Raw genomic sequence first — 25,476 nt, forward strand, 5'->3', positions numbered from 1 at the left:
TGAAGAACAACCCCAGGAATTCTTTGTGGTTCAAAGTTATATAGAAACCCAGGAATGCTTACTAATATATGCCTTCTAACACGAAAGAGTAGAGACTGGGAGATAGATTCTGGTTTTGTCACTCATTGCTAAAGGAAAGATAAACATGCTAAAGAACTTAGACCTCTCTCAGTCACAGCACTGTAAACAGATGTGTTATTCTTGACTATCACTGAACGCTAAAAGGCTGGTGCTTGTCCTTGGTGACATATTTTTAAGTGAGCCAGAAGATAGGAAAAGTAAAGCAGTTCTCATTCCCCACATCATTGGAAATCACTCTTCCTTCTGTCTGGCTTCAAAAACACTTTGTGATTTCCGTGAGAGAGACGATGTTCTTTAACCGGTTTTGTGTCAGCTCTTTCCTCTGATTTGAGAGGTGGAGTTAAGTGTGAACTGCTTAAGAATGCACTGTTTTCTGTTTAATTTGGCTGCAGAAGACGGAATTCATTGAGTGCCGTCTGTTCCAATGAACTTTAAGCAACAGCAAGCAAAACATTTGTCCCCCTCTCTGCACAAGTGATGCAAAAGTGTCTGTGAAAGATTATCTGGATGTAAAGTACTAAATTACTTAAAGAAAGCCAAGGGAGGTGATACTGTCTTAACTCTGGCATTGGCTCATCTTAAATGGTACAAAGTTGATGGGAAAAAACCCTCTTTTTTGGTCAGGGAGGAAGGGGAAAAGTAAAACCCCCTTTGAATTCTGATACATGGAATTCATCTTAAGACTATGCTAAAAATATGCATACCATCACATCCCATCCCCCAAAATTGCTCTTATTAAAAGTGAACACCTTTTCCCCTAGACCCTAAATGTTAATGCATTTAATTGATCCATTTAGAACAATTTGGAATAGTACAGACTTTAAAAATAACTGTGCATTATAAATAAATTTAAAGGTTTATATTTCTTTTTGGGACAGCCAGTAAAATATATTCGTTTTCAAATGGTTCAATAAGTTACATGGTAGAGGAATGTGGAACTACTGATTTAAAACAAAGCAAAACAAACATGAAAGCTAACTATTCTGAAATGGCAATTTTCCCCTAACTGTTGACATTCCTATTAAAAATGAAGGGAAGCAACTCTGTAAGAATGCACAATGATTTATTTAGAGTGACCTCCTAGACTTAGTGAAAACACTGCTGTACACATAGCTTTCATAATGTGGTTAGATTATTGTAAATATGTTGATGTAAAAGCAGGACCATTTTGACATTGAAATAACATGGTGAAATCTGTGTCTAATGTTCAGACATTTTGTTCTCTTTAAAGAGAGCCTATCTTCTCTTGGCATTTGTGCACACCTGTCTGTTTCCCTGAGGATTTTCAGTTTATGTTAAAGTAGCTCAGGATGTTAATGAGTGGAAAAAGGACTATGAACTCAATTCAGTAAGAAAGTTCAGAACTGCTTAAGTGGCCTGCTGGCAGAAATAAAGTCTCATCTATGGAAAGCAGAGAAAACCTTGAAATTTGTTTTGATCTTATGTTTTAGCCTATTGCCTGACACATGAAAAGTCTACTAAATTAACTTATTATGATGTTAAGTAATACCATGATTGTGCTGCTCATGTTTTAAGGGGCAGAGAGGTAATTTCAGAATTATACACTTGGCTTCAGAATTACATAGAAACATATTTGTTCTAAAGTTACCTGTCTGTTAAGACCCAAGATTATATCCTGTGTGATAATTTAGTACTTGGAACTAGTCAGCATGGATTTATGGTCCATTAATTTTCAGATATCATCAGCTATTTAGATTTTATTTTCTTGCTGGCTGTATGTACTACTGTGACTGCTTAAGGTACTGTAGATTTCTATTGGGGCAATCTTTACAACTGATATTCCAGGGGTTCCATTTAAGGAAAGAAAAACATTAAAATGAGTTTGTACTGCATCCATTGAAGCTGACAATGGAAACAGAAATGCATGCCACACGTATAAATCTTTTTGTTTACATATGCAGCTTTTCTTCCAGCAATGATAAGATGTCCTAGAAACATTACTAATCTTTGTAACACCCCAGAGGGTAAGTAGTGAGAATTATTATCTTCATATTGCAGGTGAAATACCTAGGTAGGGGCAGATTAAATGACTTGGCCAGGTCACTCTCGCAGTCAGTTATGAAGCTCGAAATAAAACTCCAGACTCTTGACTTTTACTTCTCATTCTGAGTCATGGTGCTCCTGCAAACAAAACCATCAGGCCTGTCACTATTTGTACCTCTTTTCCTCACTTGAAAAGGAACTGCTGATGTAAATCCTGTCCCTGTTAGGGAAACCATGATACGGATTCCCTGATGAGCTGTTAGGAGAGTACTCTGCCAGTACAATGAATGAGCTCAGGTAGCAGAAAGGGATCAGGCAGCCAACTACTCACTGACCAGGCTTTGTGAAGAACCAGGTACTTAAGAAGTTATCATAATGCCTCATAGTTCTTTAACATGGAAAGCAAGTCACTCTCACCTACTAGTTTCTCCTTCATGATTTTAAGTTGTCCATATTGTTGTCAACACAGAAGGGCTTGGCCCTGGCCTGAGAAGGGTGCACTCTGGTTTGACTAGTGCTTGGTGTCTGAACATAACTCCAAACACTCCTGTAATGTCTCTGTCTCTGTCTCTGTCTGCCTCTATCTCTTCAACAATGGCAGGCTATCCAAAGAGACTTTTTGGCCTTCGTTGGATAACTAGATGGCTCATCAGGTCCATCAGCAGTGACTAGAATCACATCCCATCTACATGTGCTTTCTTCTCCCTAGGCTGATGCATAAGGGTCTGCTGGCTCAAGTCACAAAGGTGCTTTGTGCTCTGATGGATGCTTTTTTTTTCCAGTGGAATAACTCTGAGTATGACTTCATTTTTCTGTTGGTGAGCATTTTTCCCCATAAATATGACTGAACAGGTGTTGCTCTGCTGCTAACGGAGTTTCCAGCTGTCTGCTTCAGAAACAGACCCAGCAAAATCTGTTGTTCCATCCTTTTAGGCAAACTGGAGAGCTATGGAGCCTTGAGATGGAGGCCTTCCTTGCAGGATATGGGTGTTCTGGTGCCAGAAGATGGTCGGGAAAGCCTGGCTGGTTAACAAAGACAGGCCTTCAACGGCTGGGTGTAGTTCCAGTTCTGCATCCCCTTTGGCAGCTGCACAGAGGCCGCCGAAGTGTGGCCAGCCAGCAAAATTAGGAAATAAGGACCTCTTTTATTTACTCAGGCTGCTGAATCATGGGCATTCCTGTCTGCTTGGAGAAAAGTCAGGCAGCTCGACTTTCCACAGAAAGTCTCAGGAGTGTTTGAGACTTTCATCTCCCAGTGTTCACACACTTGTTTTAATGTGCTTTATGGAAATGGTGAAACTCAGCAAGTATGGTCGCTGTAGAAAAACATCTGCACTAACTGCGCACACAGTTGCATCTTTAAATAGACTTTTTAGTACACAAAGCTTATTTCCAGCAAAGTTATTTCCTTCCTTCCTTCCTTCCTTCCTTCCTTCCTTCCTTCCTTCCTTCCTTCCTTCCTTTCTTTCTTTCTTTCTTCCTCCCTTTCAGCTGTAAGAGCTCTAGTTCTCTGTAAGTCAGTGTGTGAAGTTAGGGATTCCAAAAATTAGAAATTAACATGGACACATTAAGTACTTTCCGCTGAAATGAGGGAATGTTGTCCTAACACAGAAAGTCCTCCTAAATAGCTTGTAGTGATTGTGGAAGGGAAAAAAGTTCAACTTGATTCAGAAACCAGAGCTGAAAGACATTTCCACTATTTCTTTCATGTGCAAAATGAGACTGAAATCGTTGCTTCCTTTGTAAGCATGATTTGCATTGTGACTGCTAGAACATTTACGGTAATGTAGAGGAGCAACTTTGAGGGAGTTAGACAGGTCTTTGAGATTGTAGGTAAAGAATAACACTTGCAAATCTAACAACAAACCTACTGAGAGTTTTGTCTGTGAGTTCTTGTGTTTTCTTGAGTGAATGGGTTGATTTGTAGTCCTGGCAAATGGGACTTTTACAGCAAAACTTAACAGTTCGAGGAAGTTTTCTTTGTTTTTCTCGAAATAGCATTCTGTACTCAAAGCTTTTACCTCTGCTCAATCTACTCTATCCTCTATCCTCTATCTTAAGTCTTATGAATTCCATAGGCAATTTCTTTGTGCTGTGACTAGAAATGGAGACAAGAGGCAGGGAAGAAAAGAATTCTTACTCTCTAGAATTCCAGTTAAAAACATGATCCTATCCCGCACACCATGCGATTGAAACTTACAGACTTAAGATATAGTCAGGCATGGGCCACAGAGAAGTACATGATTTAAATATAGTGTCAGGCATTACATACTTTGTTTATATAGCACATTGCTCTATAATTATTGAAACAATTTAATAGTTATAATAATAATAATAACAATAATAAAACATGTCCAGAAGCAGCATGCAATTTAATTCACTTGTTAAATTTTCAGGCTCACTATTTCCTTCTACTCTATGCATGACAGATTCTGATTCATTACTTGTCCCAAATGTACAGAGGTCATGATGTGTTTAAAAGTATTTTTTAATGAAACAATAGTCTTGTAGCATAAAGGATACATGTGAAATGGGATAGAGTTTTATCTAGAATGTTGAGCAATTATAATAAATTGTCATTTATTTAAAAAGAGAATTTGATTTGTTTCATGAATACCAAGTTTAGATGTCTTACTAGATCTTATTTAATTAGTTAATTTTTAGTTTTTTAGTACTGTTCTTCTGTATGGAGCTGTGATGAGTTGCCTTTACTTGCAAAATGTTCTTGATGTAGCCACTTTAAATAACAATCAGAAATCATACCTGCAAATAAATATGGAAACCTTTCTGAAGCTGGATGCCGGTTGAGTTATGGAGTCACATAAAGGAGTATGCAAAAGCATGTGGATTCCAACTTGGATGTCGGAGCTTTGTTGCAGTGGGCAGAGATCCAGCAGTGGTGTTTGGTTGTTTTCTCAGGGTGAGAGGGTTGCCATCTGGCATTGATAGTGAGATGGTCTTGTCATCAGTTTCTAGATGCAGGAAAGGAATGATCCTCATCTGTTTCCTGTGGATAAGGAAGAGGCTAACAATCTAGTAAAATCTTGTTACCTTAAAGAAAGCAGACGTGAAATTCATTTCATAGCTCTGGCCAGTCTCTGCTTTTATGTTCATCAATGGAGCTGCCAGCAAATTTCAGTGTGGAAGAATTTAAAAACTTCCTTGAACCTCTTTTCGCTGATGACCATTAGTCCATTCTAATAATACTACGTGGAACCCATTATTCCCACAGAAACACCAGGGTCTTTACTTTTTCTTTTTTTAGTTTCTAGGGAAAAAAAAAGCAAACCTGTTTTCTTGGAAGGTGAGTGCATGTGTGTGTGTGTGTGTGTGTGTGTGTGTGTGTGTGTGTGTGTGTGTGATAAATCACTCTAATATAGAACTTGCAAAGCAAAAACAGAAGTTTCACACCCTGTTTTGAGATGGTCTTCATGCCTATTTGGATGGTTAGAAGCTACGGAAATACGAGAACATATATGAGACAGAATTCTTTTATGGATAACTTGCTAAGTTTATATCTGGCTCCCAGTCTTGTTTGTCTTCTCTTTGTTAGTCATAAATCTTTCAGCATTTACCATAATCATTTATCACTTTTCCTGTTTCCAGTTTTTCACAAGTTGCTTTGTCTCTGTTCACCTCAAAGTGCAGGTCCTGTTTAGCTAAGGAAGTTCAGGCCACTGAGGCTTTTTACAAAAGGAAGAAATGGTGGCCCACCTCTTGAACTTTCCAAACAAAATACACTGTGGAAACCTGGCCCTTGTGAAACTCTCATTTTTCCTTGATCCTGGCTGATCCCAGCTACATGTAATATCTAGCAGTACCTCCTAACATTTAATAATCCATTTTCTGGCCTATGGTACTTGAAACTTTCAGTTATTGCAGAAACCCTGGTTGTCTTTCATTACACAAGACATAATTATTATTGTGTTTTCTGTCTTCTTTCATGTGCTTACTTTTTAATATTTTTTGCTGAAAGCAATAAGGTCTGTATCAATAAGAACTCCATAAAAGATTTTGGTCTTCAGAATTGCCTTTTTATAGAAAAACAAGCAAAATGCTGAGGGAATTTTTTATTAAATATTAGACATCTGGGTTGACTGCATTAATTTTAAATCGTTCCTGTAATATTTCCTCTTTTCATTTGGTTCTTCAGATGTTCACATAATATGCAAATCATTTTAGAATGAATACAAAAGAAACATTAAATATATTAAAAATCTGCATTTTAATAAAATTGTCAGTGTGTAATATATACCTTTGTACTAAGGAAGAATGATAAAAAAGTAATAAAAGGGTAATTTGGACATGGAACTCTTTAATATCTTTTTTTAAAAATATATAGTTTTACAGCCCAGTAAAGAGTCAAATAAAACCTTGGGGCTCTGATTTGAAGATGTCCCACACAAACGTTCTTCTCCCCCCATTCCCCAGCTTTTCCTGGAAGGTACAGGATGGCCCAACTCTGTGCACCCACGGAAATGGTACAAAGAGCTAGCTCCTGAACTGTCAGTGAAATATCCCTTTGTTCTCTGCAGATGGAGTGGACGTTGAAGACGATCCTACCTGCTCGTGGCCTGCCTCCTCACCTTCCAGCAAGGACCAGACTTCCCCCAGCCATGGAGAAGGCTGTGACTTTGGAGAGGAAGAAGGTGGCCCTGGGCTGCCCTACCCTTGTCAGTTCTGTGACAAATCATTTAGCCGCCTCAGCTACCTAAAGCACCATGAGCAGAGCCACAGCGACAAGCTGCCTTTCAAATGCACCTACTGCAGTCGGCTGTTCAAACACAAGCGCAGCCGAGACCGCCACATAAAGCTGCACACCGGGGACAAGAAGTACCACTGCAGCGAGTGCGACGCCGCCTTCTCCCGAAGTGACCACCTGAAGATCCACTTAAAGACTCACACGTCCAACAAGCCATACAAATGTGCCATTTGCCGGCGAGGGTTCCTGTCTTCTAGTTCCTTACACGGACACATGCAGGTTCACGAGAGGAACAAGGACGGCTCCCAGTCTGGCTCCAGGATGGAGGACTGGAAGATGAAGGACACTCAGAAATGCAGTCAGTGCGAGGAAGGCTTCGACTTCCCCGAGGACCTCCAGAAGCACATTGCCGAGTGCCACCCCGAGTGCTCCCCCAACGAGGACCGCGCCGCCCTCCAGTGCGTCTACTGCCACGAGCTCTTCATGGAGGAGACACCCCTCCTCAACCACATGGAGCAGGTGCATGGCGGGGAAAAGAAGAACTCCTGCAGCATCTGCTCCGAGAGCTTCCACACGGTGGAGGAACTGTATAGCCACATGGACAGTCACCAGCAACCGGAATCCTGCAATCACAGCAACAGCCCTTCCCTCGTCACGGTGGGCTACACCTCTGTGTCCAGCACCACGCCTGATTCCAACCTCTCAGTGGACAGCTCAACCATGGTGGAGGCCGCCCCCCCAATCCCCAAAAGTCGAGGACGGAAGAGGGCTGCGCAGCAGGCCTCCGACATGACCGGCCCCTCCAGTAAACAAGCGAAAGTGACCTATAGTTGTATTTACTGCAACAAGCAGTTGTTCTCGAGTCTTGCGGTTCTGCAGATTCACTTGAAAACTATGCATTTAGATAAGCCAGAACAGGCCCATATCTGTCAGTATTGCTTGGAGGTCTTACCTTCGCTCTATAACCTAAATGAACACGTTAAGCAAGTGCACGAAGCTCAGGACCCAGGCCTGATTGTTTCTGCCATGCCCGCCATAGTTTACCAGTGCAACTTCTGTTCAGAAGTCGTGAATGACCTCAACACCCTCCAGGAACATATCCGCTGTTCTCACGGGTTTGCCAACCCTGCGGCCAAGGACAGCAATGCATTCTTCTGTCCCCATTGCTACATGGGCTTCCTCACTGACTCTTCCCTGGAAGAGCACATAAGACAAGTCCACTGTGACCTCAGTGGCTCCCGCTTTGGGTCTCCTGTGCTGGGAACGCCCAAAGAACCTGTAGTCGAGGTCTATTCCTGTTCCTATTGTACGAATTCACCAATATTCAACAGTGTTCTGAAACTGAACAAGCATATCAAAGAGAATCACAAAAACATTCCCTTGGCCCTGAATTATATCCACAACGGGAAGAAATCCCGGGCCTTGAGCCCCCTGTCTCCTGTGGCCATCGAACAGACCTCGCTTAAGATGATGCAGGCCGTAGGCGGCGGGCCTGCGCGGCCAGCGGGGGAGTACATTTGCAATCAGTGTGGTGCTAAGTATGCGTCCCTTGACAGCTTTCAGACTCACCTCAAAACTCATCTGGACACCGTGCTGCCCAAACTGACCTGTCCTCAGTGCAACAAGGAATTCCCCAACCAGGAATCCTTGCTGAAGCACGTGACCATTCATTTCATGATCACCTCTACCTACTACATCTGCGAGAGCTGCGACAAGCAGTTCACGTCGGTGGATGACCTTCAGAAACACCTGCTGGACATGCACACCTTTGTCTTCTTCCGCTGTACCCTCTGTCAGGAAGTTTTCGACTCCAAGGTCTCCATCCAGCTGCACTTGGCCGTGAAGCACAGCAATGAGAAGAAAGTATACCGGTGCACGTCGTGCAACTGGGACTTCCGCAACGAGACAGACCTACAGCTGCACGTGAAGCACAACCACCTGGAAAACCAAGGGAAAGTGCACAAGTGCATCTTCTGCGGCGAGTCCTTTGGCACCGAGGTGGAGCTCCAGTGCCACATCACCACACACAGTAAGAAGTACAACTGCAAGTTCTGCAGCAAGGCCTTCCATGCCATCATCTTGCTAGAGAAGCACTTGAGGGAGAAGCATTGTGTGTTCGAAACCAAGGCCCCCAACTGTGGGACAAACGGAGCCTCAGAGCAAGTGCAGAAGGAGGAAGTGGAGCTGCAGACGTTGCTGACCAACAGCCAGGAGTCCCACAACAGTCATGATGGCAGTGAAGAAGATGTGGACAGCTCTGAGCCCATGTACGGGTGTGACATCTGTGGGGCAGCCTACACCATGGAAACCCTGTTGCAGAACCACCAGCTGAGGGACCACAACATCAGACCCGGAGAAAGCGCCATCGTGAAAAAGAAAGCGGAGCTCATTAAAGGGAATTACAAGTGCAACGTGTGCTCCCGAACTTTCTTTTCTGAAAATGGCCTCCGTGAACACATGCAGACCCACCTGGGCCCGGTGAAACACTACATGTGTCCAATTTGCGGAGAGCGGTTCCCCTCCCTTTTAACTCTCACCGAACACAAAGTGACACATAGTAAGAGCCTGGACACCGGCAACTGCCGGATCTGCAAGATGCCTCTCCAGAGTGAAGAGGAGTTTTTGGAGCATTGCCAAATGCACCCTGACTTGAGGAATTCCCTCACGGGCTTCCGTTGTGTGGTGTGCATGCAGACTGTGACTTCTACCTTGGAACTTAAAATCCACGGGACCTTCCACATGCAAAAGACAGGGAATGGGTCCGCCGTCCAGGCCACAGGGCGTGGCCAGCATGTCCAAAAACTGTACAAGTGCGCCTCTTGCCTCAAAGAATTCCGTTCCAAGCAGGATCTGGTGAAACTTGACATCAATGGCCTGCCCTATGGTCTGTGTGCTGGCTGTGTGAATCTCAGTAAGAGCAGTAGCCCAGGCATCAGTCTCCCGCCCAGCACGAACAGACCAGGCTTGGGCCAGAACGAGAATCTGAGTGCCATGGAGGGCAAAGGCAAGGCTGGGGGACTGAAGACTCGCTGCTCCAGCTGCAATGTGAAGTTTGAGTCGGAAAGCGAACTCCAGAACCACATCCAGACCGTGCACCGAGAGCTCATGCCAGACGGCAACAGTACACAGCTGAAAACACCCCAAGTGTCCCCCATGCCCCGAATCAGTCCCTCCCAGGCGGATGAGGTAACTTGCCTTTCTAACATTTGCTATTTATCTTCCTCCAGAAAGTGTCCCTGCTTCACGCTTACACTTGCCACAGCCTTATTGATTGTCACGTGCCAAGAGATGCTTAGTTTGAGATGCAATATTTTTGTCATTCTTTTCTCCCCCTCTCTCCCCATAGCCATTAGCAAGCAATTACTTGCTTCATGATAAGCAGCATTTTGGCTTGAATGGTGCAAAATAGGACTAATTCCAGTCTCCCTAGGATATTGTCTTCTCTATGACTGAAGAGACCGGCAGCCATGCCAGCACCACTGAGATCTGGAATCTCAGTGTAGCTTCACCGCGAGTTGAAATCCCCAGCTATGACTTGTGTGGCATGGCAGAGAGATAATGACACAAAAGTAGGATTGTACGAGCCAGTGTGCTGGCTTGGAGTTAATTAAAAAGAATATCCACATATTGGTGGGTAACAAATTGGGGAGGGATGGCTTTTTAATACCACACTGTCAATACTCACTGTGTTTCTTTGTCTTCTGGGTAGTGAGGAAAATACTTTATCACAACAGTACTTTTAAAAAAAAGCCCCAACATGTATTAAATACCATGTGGCCATTATCCCTATAAAGATATTATCTCTGAGTTTTCACTCTCTGGGCTTGAGAATTAGTATTTCTTTCTCTCTCTCTCTCTCTCTCTCTCTCTCTCTCTCTCTCTCTCTCTCTCTCTGTGTGTGTGTGTGTGTATGTGTGTGTGTGTGTGTGTGTCTGTCTGTCTCACTCTGTCTGTCTCTGTCTCTTGTCTCTCTGTCTCTCTGTCTCTCTCTGTGTGTGTCTCTCTCTCTGTGTATGTGGGTGTGTCCATCTGCCTCTCTGTATCTCTCTGTCTCTCTGTCTCTGTCTCTCTGTCTCTCTGTCTCTCTGTCTGTCTCTCTCTCTGTGTGTATGTGTGTGTGTCTCTCTGTCTCTCTGTCTGTCTCTGTCTCTGTCTCTGTCTCTCTGTGTATGTGTGTGTGTCTCTCTGTCTGTCTCTGTCTCTCTGTCTCTATCTCTGTCTCTGTCTCTCACTCTCTCTCTGTGTCTGTCTCTGTCTCTCTCTCTGTCTGTCTCTCTCTCTCTCTCTCTCTCTCTCTCTCTCTCTCTCTCTCTCCCTCTCTCTCTCCCTCTCTCTGTGTCTGTCTCTCTCTCTGTGTGTCTGTCCTCAGTTACAGAATATTGCAGTTTCGTGTTTTCTTTGCCACAGTGAGTACAAGACACAAGTTCATTAATAAGGAAATAATTTTGTAAGGCATCATGGTTTGGAGCTGAGCAGAAGATAGCTCCTTTAACATAATTTCTTTCTGCCTTATCAACTGGTTTGTAATAGCTCTTTCCACTTCTCTACTCACCCCTATCTAGAGATCCATCCAAATGAAAACCCCAGGGAGATCCTTGTCCCTTCGGTCTGGGGTTACTGCATTTCCTTATCTTGTCTGTGCACTCACACCCTCTTGGAGGGCTCCCGGCATCCTCCCACAGATAGCTATCAGGCTGCTGGTAAAGAGAGCAGAGGGAGCACCTCAGAGCCCATCCTCACCAATGGGACATCTTTGTGACAGGCAGGCACCTCGACTTTGAAGCTGTTCTTCCTTCTCTGCCCACATCAGTCTGTACTCTCCTCTCATTTAAATAAAGGAAATCCTTTATTTAAACAGGGAGAAGACAGCTGGAGGAAAAGAGTTTTGGTCATGAATTGTGTGTTGCATGAAATAGCATAGTTTCTTAGGAGACAAATAGTAGTTTTAATCATGAGACAAAATTTTCCCCCACACTTTTTATTTCAAAAGGGCTTTAGCTCATAGAAAGTTAAAGGAATGACACAATAAACAGCATAGGTGTTTGTCCAGCCACCAGGCAGATTTATCAGGTAGGAATATTTATCAGATAGGAATTATCACATAGAGATATCATCCTTCTCTCCCCCATCTCTGCAACCTTTCTCTGAGGAAAAGATATTTCTCGTTTATCCACAATATCATTAGCTAAGGTAACAAAATAAATTAGCAATGGTGGTTAGATAAGCCCATAATGTCCTTTATAAGATGTCTGTGTCTCCTATTGCCCCTCAAAATGTCAGGTTCAAATGTTGAAGAATAAAGAGTCCCAAGACATGTATGCAGAAAACTACTCCTCTTTTTCGAACATTATTCTTGGTTTAAGAAGTATGTATAGGTAATTTAAAATGATTATATATGTGTATGACAGAGAAACAGAAAGAGGGAGAGCTTTGCATTTAAAACTAAGCAAGACTAGCCACTCCTTTTTTATATTTTATTGTCGAGTTAATGTATAGAAAGGTTAGGGTTACATTTGCCAGGTAGCAGGTGCATTTTTTCTCACACATTGATACCCCCTCTCATGTTTTTGCCCCTATTTCCCTCTCCCTTTTTCCCTCCCGATCTTCTTGTTTCCCTCCCTTCCCTTTCCTATTTCAAATATACAAATAAATGTATTTACAATATACCAGGTAACAAAGTCAGATACAGTAACAATATGAGGCTAACCAAAGGGCAAAAAAGGAGAAGAGAAATAACAGTACCTTCTGTTGGATATGGAAACAAGAGCTTCATCTTGTGTGATTGTGGTTCTTAAAGCCTAGACTCTTCTTTGTTAATATATTATTTAGTAAAGGATATATGCCTGTTCTTACTTGTTCACAGCTGGTATTTTCTGATCCCTATAAATTACTATATGTTATAATATCAATTTAATTGAAATATTTTAATAATTAATAGTGTTTACACATTAATTTGTTCAATACTCTTTCTTTTGCTTTCCTCTACCTGGTTCTTGCTAGGCAAATCATCTACCACTTCAGCCAGTCCTTTTGCTTTTAATTTGCTTTTCAGATTGACTCTTACTTTATTACCTGGATCATCATTAGACCACAACCCTCCTTTTACCTTCATTTCCTAAATACCTGAGACCAAGGCATCTTATCTTTGAGCCTGGCCCTAGTTAGTTCCTGACTGTAAGAATTCATCCTTAAAAATGGTCAGGTCTTTAATTACACCGAAATTTTTAAGATAATGAGAAATATCATCCATATCCAGTACTAATATAATAGTATTTAAAATAGTTTTTAAATAGTTCTTTCAGTCTTAAGAATGTCAGTTTTAGAATTCTTAGCAATGCCAGTTTTATAATCCTTATCTCTTTATGTAGGATATCTCTATATAAAATCTAGTTTGAATAATAGATTGTACTTGTGGCCTCTGTTGTCAAGATGTTAATGATTCAGTTGTAAATTTTGTTTTAAGCCCCCAAATTCAGTAAATTTAAAATTAATTTTGCTATTTAAGTTCTAAAATTATATATGAAATCCTCTAAAGTTAAGAATGTACAGTAGATAGTATTTTTTGGCCTACTGTAGAAAATTAGGTATACAGAGTGTTCCATAGAGAAGCCTACAAAAATAATACATCAGCAAAGAAAAGACATACAATAAGTGTTACTTGATTTACATTCTTGATTAATCTCAAGGAATTATGATTTGCCATTGTGAGTTGTATGTGACCTTTTTGCCAGGTGTGATAAACTTTATAATAATTCAGTTGAAATCACATACACTATTTGGTAATAAATCTTAATTACAACAAAAAGTGTGATTCAAAGTTCCTAGGAAGGAACCTGAGGACTTATCAGGGTTGATAGTGTTTGTATTTCCTCTTCTTGTTTAAAATTTTTGAAGACAAAAGTAAACTACAGGAGACAATAAAGCAGGGGATACTGATAGTGTCGAGAGGTTAACTTTTTCTGGATTATGCCTTATGATCTGATAGGGATATAGGTAGACATTTGCATTCATCTGTGAAAGACTGAAAAGTATTATTTGATAATAGGCTACCGAATTAAGAGATTTAAATTTAAATATAACTGTAGAGAAGAATAAGTGCTATATAAAACCATAGAATCCCAAAAATGGATTAAAGACAAGACGTGTGACATGCACAGAAGGCTAATTGTAGGCAGCTGTCATGTCTCGAAGATATTTAGAACTGAAGACAGAAGATCTGCCTTTGAACACCATTTCTTCTGCCTTCTGAATTTGTAAAAAAAAAAAAAGTTTTCTTTGTGCCAAATCATATGGTTATTAATCAAAATGTGCTGTGAAGACTTCATTTTGAATAAACTGTTGGAGAAGCTTCATTCTTCTTTACCCCACAAAGGTTGAGTAAGGTGTATATGTACACATAACCTACAGTGGAGGAAATCTGAGACAGGAAGAACACTGCCCATTTCAGGTTTTTCTGCACATGAGGCGCCTTGCAGGGCTCCTGACATTTATGATGTGGTGAATGAATGTTTGTTCTTCTGGACACACGGACACTGACCTGACCGTCTGGTCAAATGCAGCCCCATCTGGACCTCAAACTGTTGCCTTGTGAGTTTGAAGTTTAGTGATGGATGTTAGGAGCACATGTCCTTCTGCCTCCATTCTGTTTTCCCAGGCTATTCACAGGTTTCTCTGAGGGATTATTTCAATTCATATCTTCCCCATCAGTCCATAAAAATTGCTCTCATAAGGCTTGTCATCTTTTTGTCATGAGAGGGACATACAGAAGAGAGAATATCGGCCACCACACTCAGCCACCTTCCTCCACAGACAAGGAGACCAGACAAATTGAGACAGTCTACAAGATTATAGAGCTGACAGTATTATTGCAGAGTTCTTGTCACTAGTGGCTCATCCTTGTTTCCTTATCAAGCCTCTGTCTTCTCTTCTGGCTCCTTTCATTACCTATGTGGGTGTTTCTTAGCCTTCCCTGCCTACTGTGTAAGTCATTCTCACTTTGTACACTCTCTTCATGTGGCCCAAACCATTCCTTCTCTGTCACTTTATCAGTTACATATAACTCTCCCAAGCATCGTCTCTAAGGGGACAGACAGGATGGAACTCTGGAGACTGATGGAGTGTATTCTATTGCTTGATTGTGGTGGTACATTTGTCAGTACTCACCACAGGGAGAGTTAGTGAGCTATTTTTGTGAAAATTATATCTGAGAGCAGCCAATTTAAAACAATAGTTTCTGTGACTGCAATCTTTTCATTGAGCCTCAGACTCACATACACCTCGCAATCTGCTGGATGATCCACAAACTGCCAAGTCAGTTGGTACAAAATTGACCACCTCATCTTTCTAAACCTGATACTTTCCTTACATTTTCTGTTTTCCTTTTTAGCTCCATGGCTTCTCTAAAGGTCTTTCTTTACCTCCACATCAGTCCTCTCTAACCAGAGGCCTTCAGGCCATCTCAGCTTTATTTAGCTCATCAGTATTTCTTCAATCATCCCCTGTTCACCTTCCAATCATCTTTTAATGAAATACTGTTATTTCTACCAGTAGAGTCTCTGACTTCGGTCCTACAGAACTATGAGAACAATCTTTCTAAAATATATATCTATACAACATGCCTCTTCCTTCTTGAATTATTGAAAGTACTTTGCAGCTCAGTTGCCATGGGAAAATATAATAGTAAAATTCTATAACAATAAAATAATGTTTTTCTTTTTTATTATCGAGATATATATAGGGGATTATAGTTACATTCATCAGGTAATGGGTACATTACTTCTCAAACCTTGATACCCCTTCTCATGTTTTTGTCCCCCTTTCTCTCCCCCAACCCCTCCCAATCACCTTGTTTTCCCCCTTTCCTTCCCTATTTCAAAAAAAAAAAACAAATAAACCTATATACCGTATTCCAGGTAATAAAGTCAAATACAGTAATTATATGGTATCAACTACAAGGGGAAAAACAGAGAAAAGACATAGCTTCACGTAGTACATTAGGAACAACATCTGTTCCTATAGGATCCTTAAGGTTTAGGCTTTTCTTGATCTCAGGCACTTCAACCTGTACACAAATACTCTGTATCTTGTTAAGTCCTGCCTGTCCTTCCCACCAAAATACTCTATCAACTCTGTCATACTGGCTCTCCTTCATCTGCCATGAGTCTGTCCAGACTTCATGATGTTTGGAAATCAACTACCCTAGAAGGCCTTCTGTGATATGACCCCCAACATAACTAGCTACCTACCCCTCAAATTCTTTGCGTATATGATATGTAGTAGGTATTACATAAAAATTGCCATATTGCTTTATAAAAAAACTATTCATGTTCTCTTTTCCTCTTTTATATCCTTTGGAACCATCTCAGCCCTAATGCCTATTGCAATGCCAGCCCTTTGTAGGGCAACACCTCACCATATTGGTGGCACAGAGCTTGCATGAGCCTGAGACCCTTACAGTACTTTTCTCATGGGTGGCATGACACTAAGACACTAAAGTTTTTCCATGTAGGAAGCTCCTGCCCCAGTAATGGAGCTTAAAAGTTATGCATTACTTACTGCATCACTATGCATTTCTCATCCCCATTGACACAATGGTTCTATATTTTCTTTTGAAAATGATCATTGAAGTTCTGTCCTGGCTGTTGGGAGCACAGGGCAGTGAACTGTTGATGGCACCTTCTCAGGGGGATCTTATTGCTCCTGCCATAGGTACCAATGGTTGGTCTCCAGGATGGTGTGAAAGCCTTCATGTCATCCTCATCTATTTGGCATTAGACAGAAGGGAAACTTTTTCTGAAAATCTTCTGGCTTTGGAGGCTTTCTCTCCTGAGTCTGTTCTCTGACTACAATGGTTCTTTGAGGCTCTCATCTTTGACCATCTCTTTTCCCTCAATCTATTCTCCATATCTCTTAGTGTGCCTATAACCACTTCTGTGCTAAGAATGAGCCCCCCTCCAAATTCTATATCTGCCTATATGGCCTCTTATTTTCTGCTTCTATGTGCTATGAACAGCCAGACTTCTTTATCTGAATCTACTTTAGACATATGTGCACACTACACTTTGGATTTTTCTCTCTTGAGACTTCTTTCAGACATCTCTCATTTTCATAAAAGGAAAACATCCTGTCTCCAGTTCATCAAACCATATACTTAGAAATTATTCTCAATTTCATTGCCACATTATTCACCTCTAGTCCCTTGGTAAGGACTATGGATCCCACCACTAATATGTGTCTTCAGATGACTCATTTGTTCTGAAAGCATTTCTTACTAGAAATCTGCAGTGACCTACTAATGCATTCCTCTTCTTGATTTCCGGCCTGCCTCCAATACATTCCTCATGCTGCAGTCAGAAGTGTAGACATATAAATTAAATGATGTCACTTAACATTTTTCAGTGGCTTCCTACTTCCTCAAATAAATCTCAGTCTCCCCAGCTTTGAAGCCAGGCATAGCCCAATGGCACTGACAGGCTCGCAATTCTCATGGCTGGGGATTTGTTCTTCTGTACTATGTCCTGCTTTCTGAAGAGGAATCGACTTTTGAACCCCCGCACCTGCTGCTGTTTGTTTCACCTAGGGAAGACCCAGTTGGCCTCTTCTACCATCTGGCATTTGCTCATTTACCAAGTGGCCTCCCCTGAAACTCATACTGAAGTTAGTTTCCTTAGGATTTTCTTTAATATATAGACATTTGTTGACCTGTTTATTTCCCCTTTTCCCCTTTCTTACCTTTCAGTACCCATCTAAGTTATTCCAAGGGCTCAGCAAACCTAGTTAATGAATATATGTATGTATTTTGTTGCAGATGTATCCAATATACAATATTCATAGAAATACATAGAAATATTAATCAGTTCACTCCAAAGTTCTTAGAGGGCTTAAAGTTAAATTTTATCTAAAATTGATAAAATAAGTTAAAAGGCTCAAGATTTCTAACAGTTCAGAATTCTTCTTTACTATGGAGGTTTCAAGTCTCTGAGAGTGAATATTCCATTTTCATGGTTCTGATACTGAAAATGAGAACATGCTTGGTGACAACTAAAACCTACTCAAGTTAAAAGTTCTGTTTCTATTTTTTTTCCTCTTTTGAATAACAAAAATTTCCAGATTAGGATGGGGAAAAGAAGAATTGTAAAGAAACTTCCAAGTTTTTCTCCTTCAAATATGAATGCTAGATTTTGCTAGGCAAAATCTGTAAAGAATAAAAACAAATAGGTTAAGCTCCCTTTCAATAAATCATATTTTCCAATTAAGTCAGAAACTTATAAGAACAAATAAACACATATGATTCAGATCTTCTTGAACTAGACTGAACTGCTTCGCCAAGTCCGGTCTGACAGTCCTGGCATATATGTCAGGGTGTGTGGCCTGGAAATCATTGCCTTGTATCCATTCTTTCTCATTAGCCCCGAGACCACCTTGCATTGATCATAGCTCCACACACAATGATTGTATCTAGATTTTCCATACTTCCCTCCAGTTCTGGATTTTTTTGTTGATGTTTTCTCTATGGTTACAATGACTTTTTGGAACAAAGGAAGTCCAAAAGGAAGAATGACTTGTGTATAGCCACAAATTCTGGACTGCTTATCCTATTTGTCCTTTAGGTACTGAGACAGTGTGTGCAGTAAACATATGCAGCCCCAGAACTCTATCTAAAAGAAACACTTTATGTTTTTAGAGTCAATTGTGTCAAGATGGAAGTTAGGAAATATTCAAGATAACTTTGTTTTATATTGTGTGCTTTTGTTGATATTGTTTTGCTGTTGATGGTGGTGGTGGTGATGTGTGTGTGTATATGTGTGTGTGTAACACTTCTGGCTTAAACGTGCACTTTTTCTGGCTTTTTTCCTCTAGGATGGCCCTTTACTATTTAAGTCAAATTTCTGGCTTTTTCCTGGTTAACTGGAAAGAAGAGTCTTTCAGATTTGTCTGTCTGGACTGGCTTTGAACCATGATCCTCAGATCTCAGTCTTATCAGTAGCTAGAATATTAGGGTAGAACCTTTGGTACTCAGATTTTAATTAATTGTGAATAACCATAAACTCCTTTCTGGATCTCTCATTACTGTATGCTTCTCTACTGCATGTTATAGATACAGTTTTCTGTCACATAAACTGTATCTCTAGCTACTTAACATTCCTTGCCAGAGCTTTTAAACAGCCCAGGTAGCTTTTTTCTGTTGTTTACCTTTTGTTTTGAACTCTTAACATTTTCCCTTGTAAATTTGCAAGTTTCTGAGGATTTTCTTCCTGATAAGACTTTCTTTCCACTCAGTCCTGTTTTCCTGTCACCTATAATCCCACAGGGATGAACAAAACTTGTCCTTTCATTTTTCAACTTTCATTTAACTTCTACTCTTCAAGGAACTTCCTTTTACTATTACCAGATTGATATTCTGATAGTTCTTTGATCAAATCAAACCATAATTTCTTCTCATATAAGTCAGTGATCTATCTTTATCTTTATCGTTCTGGTCTGACACTTTGTTTCTGGTTCCTCTCTGTTCTTTCTTTTGGAAGCCTTCTGGGCCCATCACTTGCTGAGTACATTGATTCTTGCTTTGTAGTTTCTCATGTTTGCATGTCCTAAATCCTGTTTCTAGGCCAGAACTTAAATAGTCCCACTCACTGGCTCTCTATTCAAATGTAAGAGTCAACAAATTTAACAGTGAAGGATCTCATTGGTCCTAATTCTCAAGACGTATAATCCAAACAAGTTATAAGTGAAAAAGTTATGTGAAAAATACCTTATAAATTTTTCAACATAAAAGTATGCATGTAACCAACAGAAATTAAAACTACTTAGGTGTAAGGATAATTACATCCCAAAACTTATAAAATATTGTTAAGGCAATTTAGTAGAAAAACTGTAGAAAGCAAAAATATGCATTAGAAAAACAGAAAGTATATTATCAATGAATTAAAAATACAATTTGAGCTATAATTAAACAAAGCAACAAAAATAAATCCATAAAAAGTTGAGAGGAAGAAAACAATAAAGACCAGAAGGCATTGAAACATAAAACAAGAAAACAACACACAAGTAGGCTAAGTAAAAACAAGTTTTTTGAAAAGACTAATAATCTGAATAAATCCAGCAAGAAGGATCATAAGTAAGTAATTGATGAAAAAAGCTATTTAAACTTCATGAGTATGGAATTTAATACTACTTGTATCAAATGAACTAATTGAAACAGAAAACTAGGAAAGAATATTTTTATTGAGAGAGTCAAAAGCAATAGGAATTCTGTTCTGTACTAGTGGGAGTATAATTTCATACCAGCGTCTTTAAAAATGTTGGACAGTGTACACTAAAGTTAATGTTAGCCTATTTTGTGTCCATCAATTTAGTTCTAGGTTTATATTTAAGGAATTATGTGCATGTGTACTTATCATAGTTCTGAACCCAAATATTCGTAGTAGTTCTATGCATCTAAGCTTTCACATGGAATAAACCACAATGACCACCAAAATAAAGTTTATATAATGGTATATATTAACTTATCCCATATAATGCAGTCTCACACAGTAATTCTGAATAACAGACAATAAATGGTGTTATGGCTCACGCTTGCAGTTCCAGCTTTAGGGAAGTAAAGATTCAGAGGATCATGATTTGATGCCAGCTGAGCAAAAAAGTTAGTGAAGGCATATTTCATTAAATAAGCCATCCTTGGGAACATGTTTACAATTCCAGGCATACCACAGGCATGGGTAGAAAAGATGCTGCTGAAATTGGCCTGGATAAAAATGGAGGACATTATGTGAAATATACCCAAGGTATGAGGACTGGAGGTGTGATTCACATGGTAAAGCGACTGCCTAGTACTGCCAAAAAATAAATAATAGAAAAAGAATAAAAATCTATTTACTACTGTATGGCAACTTGATGACTCACATACTTAATATTGTAAAAGACAAGCAAAAGGAGACAGAAACAGAAACATGCAACTGCAGGAGTGAAGAGTAGGAGAAACTGGCCTGATGGTGGATGTTCAGGTCACTTCCTTGGAGTGGAACCATGTGTGAAGGAGCAGAAGGAGATTTTCAGGCTGCTAGTAGTGTTGCAACTTTGCTCATTGTGGGGTTGGTACAGGCAGATGCACGTGAAATCCCACCTGAAAAATACTCCTGCCATGAGTTCCATTTACTGAATATGTTATTTCTCAATTTGTCACCAAGTGTCCGTGACTTAACAGAATAAGAGGGCTGTATGAACAACTTCAACACAGTTACTAGCTAGAAAGAAATCGAATTTATGGAAAGTCTCAGAGTAATGAAGATTACTAAAACTGGCTCAAGGAAAAAAAAGTAGGATGATTCTATAAACATTCAAAAGTTTGATAAATTCTTGAAAATCTTCCCACAAAGAAAATACCAGGCCCAGATGGCTTTCAGAGTGAATTCTCCTAAACATACACATAATTCTTGAGCTCTGCCAAAAAATACAAGGACAGAGTCTACTCCAGCTCATTTAATGAATATGCTGCAATCCTGATATCAAAACCAGACCAAGGGAATAGAAAAGTAAAATCGAGGCCAATTTTACTCATAATTTTACATTTTAAAGTTTTAAACAAAGCATCCCTTCAGTAAGTTCTTCATGTACAAAAATAAGATGATATGTGATGATTAAAATTAGTTTTATCATAGGAATATAAAGTATATCCAAGCTAAGGATATCAATAAATTTTGTATTATTATTACATTAACATATTTAAGAAGTTAAATTGTTTATTTATGTCAAGAGTTGCTGGAAAAATTTAATTCAGAACTTTTAATCATTTAAAAGAACACAAAGTGAGGAGTAAGCAAGAATTTCCTTGATAAAAGTTATCTAAAATGTCATCTTGGGCAATCATTATAATTAGTAGGGAACGTTTAATACAATTAATATTTTATATTTAAAATTACTAACCCTCATGGCTGGTAAATCAAACCAATACAATAAAAATATCAATGTCAGTAAATATTACAAATGAATATAAATTTAAGAAGGTAGTATAAAAGTTAAAAATGAAAAAAAAAGGCAAAATGAATGTTGAACTTTCATTTATAAACATGTTTGTATATAAAACATCACTCAGGGAATCTAAAGACAAATTTTAATAAACTTGCTGGGTTTCAAATAGCTTATTTAGTGAACTAGCTTTCCTTCACCACAAAAAAAGTCAAGATGCCAGGCAATACAACATTTTAAGATATCGTATAGCAGACACGAAATATATTAGAAATAAGTCTAATAAAATATGGAAGTCACTATGGGAGAAAATGAAGTCACACACAAATAAATAGGTCCGACTTGTTATTAGAAAGATTACAGTTGTCATTTATTTATTTATTTATTTATTTATTTATTTATTTATTTATTTATTGTGTGAAGGAGCAGAAGGAGGTTTTCAGGCTGCTAGTTGTATTGCAACCTTGCTCATTGTGGGATTGATACAGAGTCTTGTACTCAAGGCCTGGGCACTGTCCCTGAACATTTCAGCTTAAGGCTACCACCCTACCTCTTGAGCCACGGCTCCACTTCCCTCATTTATTTTTTAATTGATATATAGATTCAAAAACTATTCTAATGAAAGTGGCAAGAGTTTTCAAAATGTATTCAAAATATTTTTTCTTTTTTCTTATTTTTATTGTAATTAATAGAAGGGTTACATTATATTCACCAGCTAGAAGGTGCATTAATTCACATACATTGATACCCTTTCTCATATCTTAGTCCTCATTTCCCTCCCCCATCCCATCTTGTTTTCCCCTCTTCCCTATCCAATTTCAAATAACCAATCAAGCATATATACAATATATCAGATAACCAGGTGAAATACTGTAACAATATGAGATAGCCAAGAGACAGCAAAAGAGATGAGAGATAACATAGTACATTAAGGACACCAATCACTCCTTATATGGCTTTTGTTTCTATATCCTGGAGGTTCTTTCATTTATCAAAATATTTTAAAAACTTTTTATTTGGGGGAATCTGTCAAGCACATTCTCAAATGCATAGTGGAGAGTGAAAGATCATGCATGACAAAATGCTGGGCCTGTATTCCAGGCACTGAAGAGATTGAAGCAAAAGGACCGAAAATTGAAGCCCATTGGGCTACAAAGGAGATCTTCCCTTAAACACACAAACAAATAAACAACGGAGATACTGTGAAAAGAAAAGAATTCACAGGGGAAATTGTTTCCTACTATTTATTCACTTTATGGTTAACCTCACTAATTAATGTGGTATGATATTGGTCCTCATAATTGAAAAGAGGACCCCTAAAATTTACATATATAAATGAAACCTGTGTAGCATAGAGCTATCTTTGAATATTAATGCGGGGGTAGGCAAAATATTGAATTCATTTTCTAGTTGGAGAAAAAAATGACTATGTGTTTACATGTTTAATAGTGAGTTCTAGGTGATTTAACTACACAAATATTTGAAAGAGAAAATCATAAAGATCTTAGAAAAAGTAAAGACAATGATTTTATGATCTCACGTTAAGGAATAATTTCTTAAACCAGAGCACTTAATATAAACCACAAACATAATGACTGATGTCTTCTTCCACACTAAAAATAATAACTTTGGACAAGTTTCAAATTGTAACACGTAGCATGCAACCTATTAATTATGATGGGTATCCATGCCTAAAGGAAAATTCAGCAAAATTCTTGTTCTTCTGAAATTTATGTCCTGGATCACTGACCAGAAATAAGAAAATAAATAAGTTCTTCATTTATGTTACAAAAATAGTAACTTTGATTTATCAAACTTACATTAATATGCTTAAATTAAACTATATTATGAAAACACATAATAATACGTCACTGGAAAAATTACTTATTTCAAATAATATGTAAGGAACAGTCTATAACCAATAAAAAAAACTCAGTCCACAATTGTTTTTTTTAATATTTTTATTGTAATTAATAAAAGGGTTACATGATATTTGCTAGATAGAAAGTACATTAATTCACATACATTGATACCCTTTCACATGTCTTGGTACCCATTACTCCCCCCACCCCCCACCCATCTTTGTTTTCCCCCCTTCCCTCTCAAATTTCAAATAACCAAATGCAAATAAATTCAGTGTATCAGATAACAAAGTGAGATACTGTAACAATATGAGATACCCAAGGGACAGCAAAGGAGATGAGAGATAACATAGTACATAAAGGACAACAATCATTCGTTATATGGCTTTTGTTTCAATATCCTGGAGGTCCTTTCAATTAGCTTCATACTATATGGCCTTATGTATCAAGATTTTGCTCTATTGCAGATCTCTGCTAGTAGAGCCCAAGGTTTCTACTGATTATGACAAATGAGGGAAACCATTGAGCCTAAGTTCCTTTGAGTCTGGCTTACTTCACTTAATATGATTTTTTCTAAGTTTTTCCATTTCCTAACAAATGGGTCAATGTTGTTCTTTCTGACAGCAGCATAGAATTCCATTGTGTACAAATACCACAACTTGTTGATCCACTCATCAATTGAGGGACATCTAGGTTGGTTCCATATCTTTGCTATGGTGAATAGTGCTGCAATGAACATTGTTGTACTAGTGGATTTAGTATGCCCTTGTTTCTGGATGGTTGGGGAAATGCCAAGTAGTGGATTGCTGGGTCATAGGGGAGTTCTGTGTTTAGCCTTTTGAGGCACTGCCACACTGCTTTCCATAGTGGTTGAACAAGTTTGCACTCCCACCAACAGTGTAATAGTGATCCCTCCTGGCCACATCCCCTCCAGCATCTGTTATTATTCGTTTTCCTGATCCTGGCCATGCTAACTGGAGTGAGGTGGAATCTTAGAGTTGTTTTGATTTGCATTTCTTTTATGACCAGAGATGTGGACCATTTCTTCATGTGTCTATAGACCATTTTTGTTTCTGCTTCAGAGAAGACTCTCTTTAAGTCTTTGGCCCCTTTTTTAATGGGATGGTTGTTACTTTGGTGATTAGTTTTGGAGTGATTCAATTTTTTGAGTTGTTGATATATTTTAGATAGGAGGCCTTTGTCTATTGTTTGGTTGGTGAAGATCTTCTCCCACTCTGTAGGCTTCCTAATTAATTTACTAGCTATGTCCTTTGCCATACAAAAGCTCCGCAGTTTAGTGCAGTCCCACTTATCCAGCCTTTCTCTGATTTGTTGTGATTCTTGGTCCTTATTAAGAAAGTTTCTACCTGTGCCAAGGAGGCCTACTGTATCTCCTATTCCTTCCTGTAAAGTTTTCAGTGTGTCAGCTTTTACCTCCAGGTCTTTGATCCATTTGGAGTTAATTCTAGTGCAGGGTGACAAAGAAGGATCCAACTTTAGTTTTCTGCAGGTGCTTAACCAGTTCTGCCAGCACAACTTGTTGAAGAGGCTGTCTTTCTTCCATTCTATTTTTTTGGCTCCCTTGTCAAAGATTAGGTGGCCATAGGTCTGTGGTTTAATATCTGGGTCCTCAGTTCTATTCCATTGGTCTTCAGGCCTGTTCCTGTGCCAGTACCAAGCTGTTTTGATAATTATAGCTCTGTAATAAAGTCTAAAGTTTTGAATTGAAATTCCTCCAGAGCTGTTCTTTCTGCTAAGAAGTGTTTTTGCTATACGGGGTCTTTTATTATTCCATATGAAATTTTGAATTGCCTCTTCTATTTCTTTAAAGAATGTCATTGGGATATTGATGGGTATTGCGTT

General features: G+C 39.2%; 1 protein-coding gene across 4 annotated transcripts in view; it reads left to right on the forward strand.

Annotated features, from left to right (window-relative positions):
* Znf521 (zinc finger protein 521) overlaps positions 1-25,476 on the forward strand; it is a 283,510-nt gene that overhangs the window by 108,827 nt on the left and 149,207 nt on the right. For all 4 annotated transcript variants that reach the window (XM_090353315.1, XM_090353312.1, XM_090353314.1 and 1 more), the window contains one exon: positions 6,621-9,973. In XM_090353315.1, the coding sequence (XP_090209441.1) occupies positions 7,061-9,973 (2,913 nt within the window). In that variant the 5' untranslated portion in view covers positions 6,621-7,060. The remainder of the gene's footprint in view (positions 1-6,620; positions 9,974-25,476) is intronic.

This window comes from Megascapheus bottae, chromosome 19 (genome assembly GCF_031878675.1).
Source record: "Megascapheus bottae isolate mThoBot1 chromosome 19, mThoBot2.hap1, whole genome shotgun sequence".
NCBI classification, from domain to species: Eukaryota; Metazoa; Chordata; class Mammalia; order Rodentia; family Geomyidae; genus Megascapheus; species Megascapheus bottae.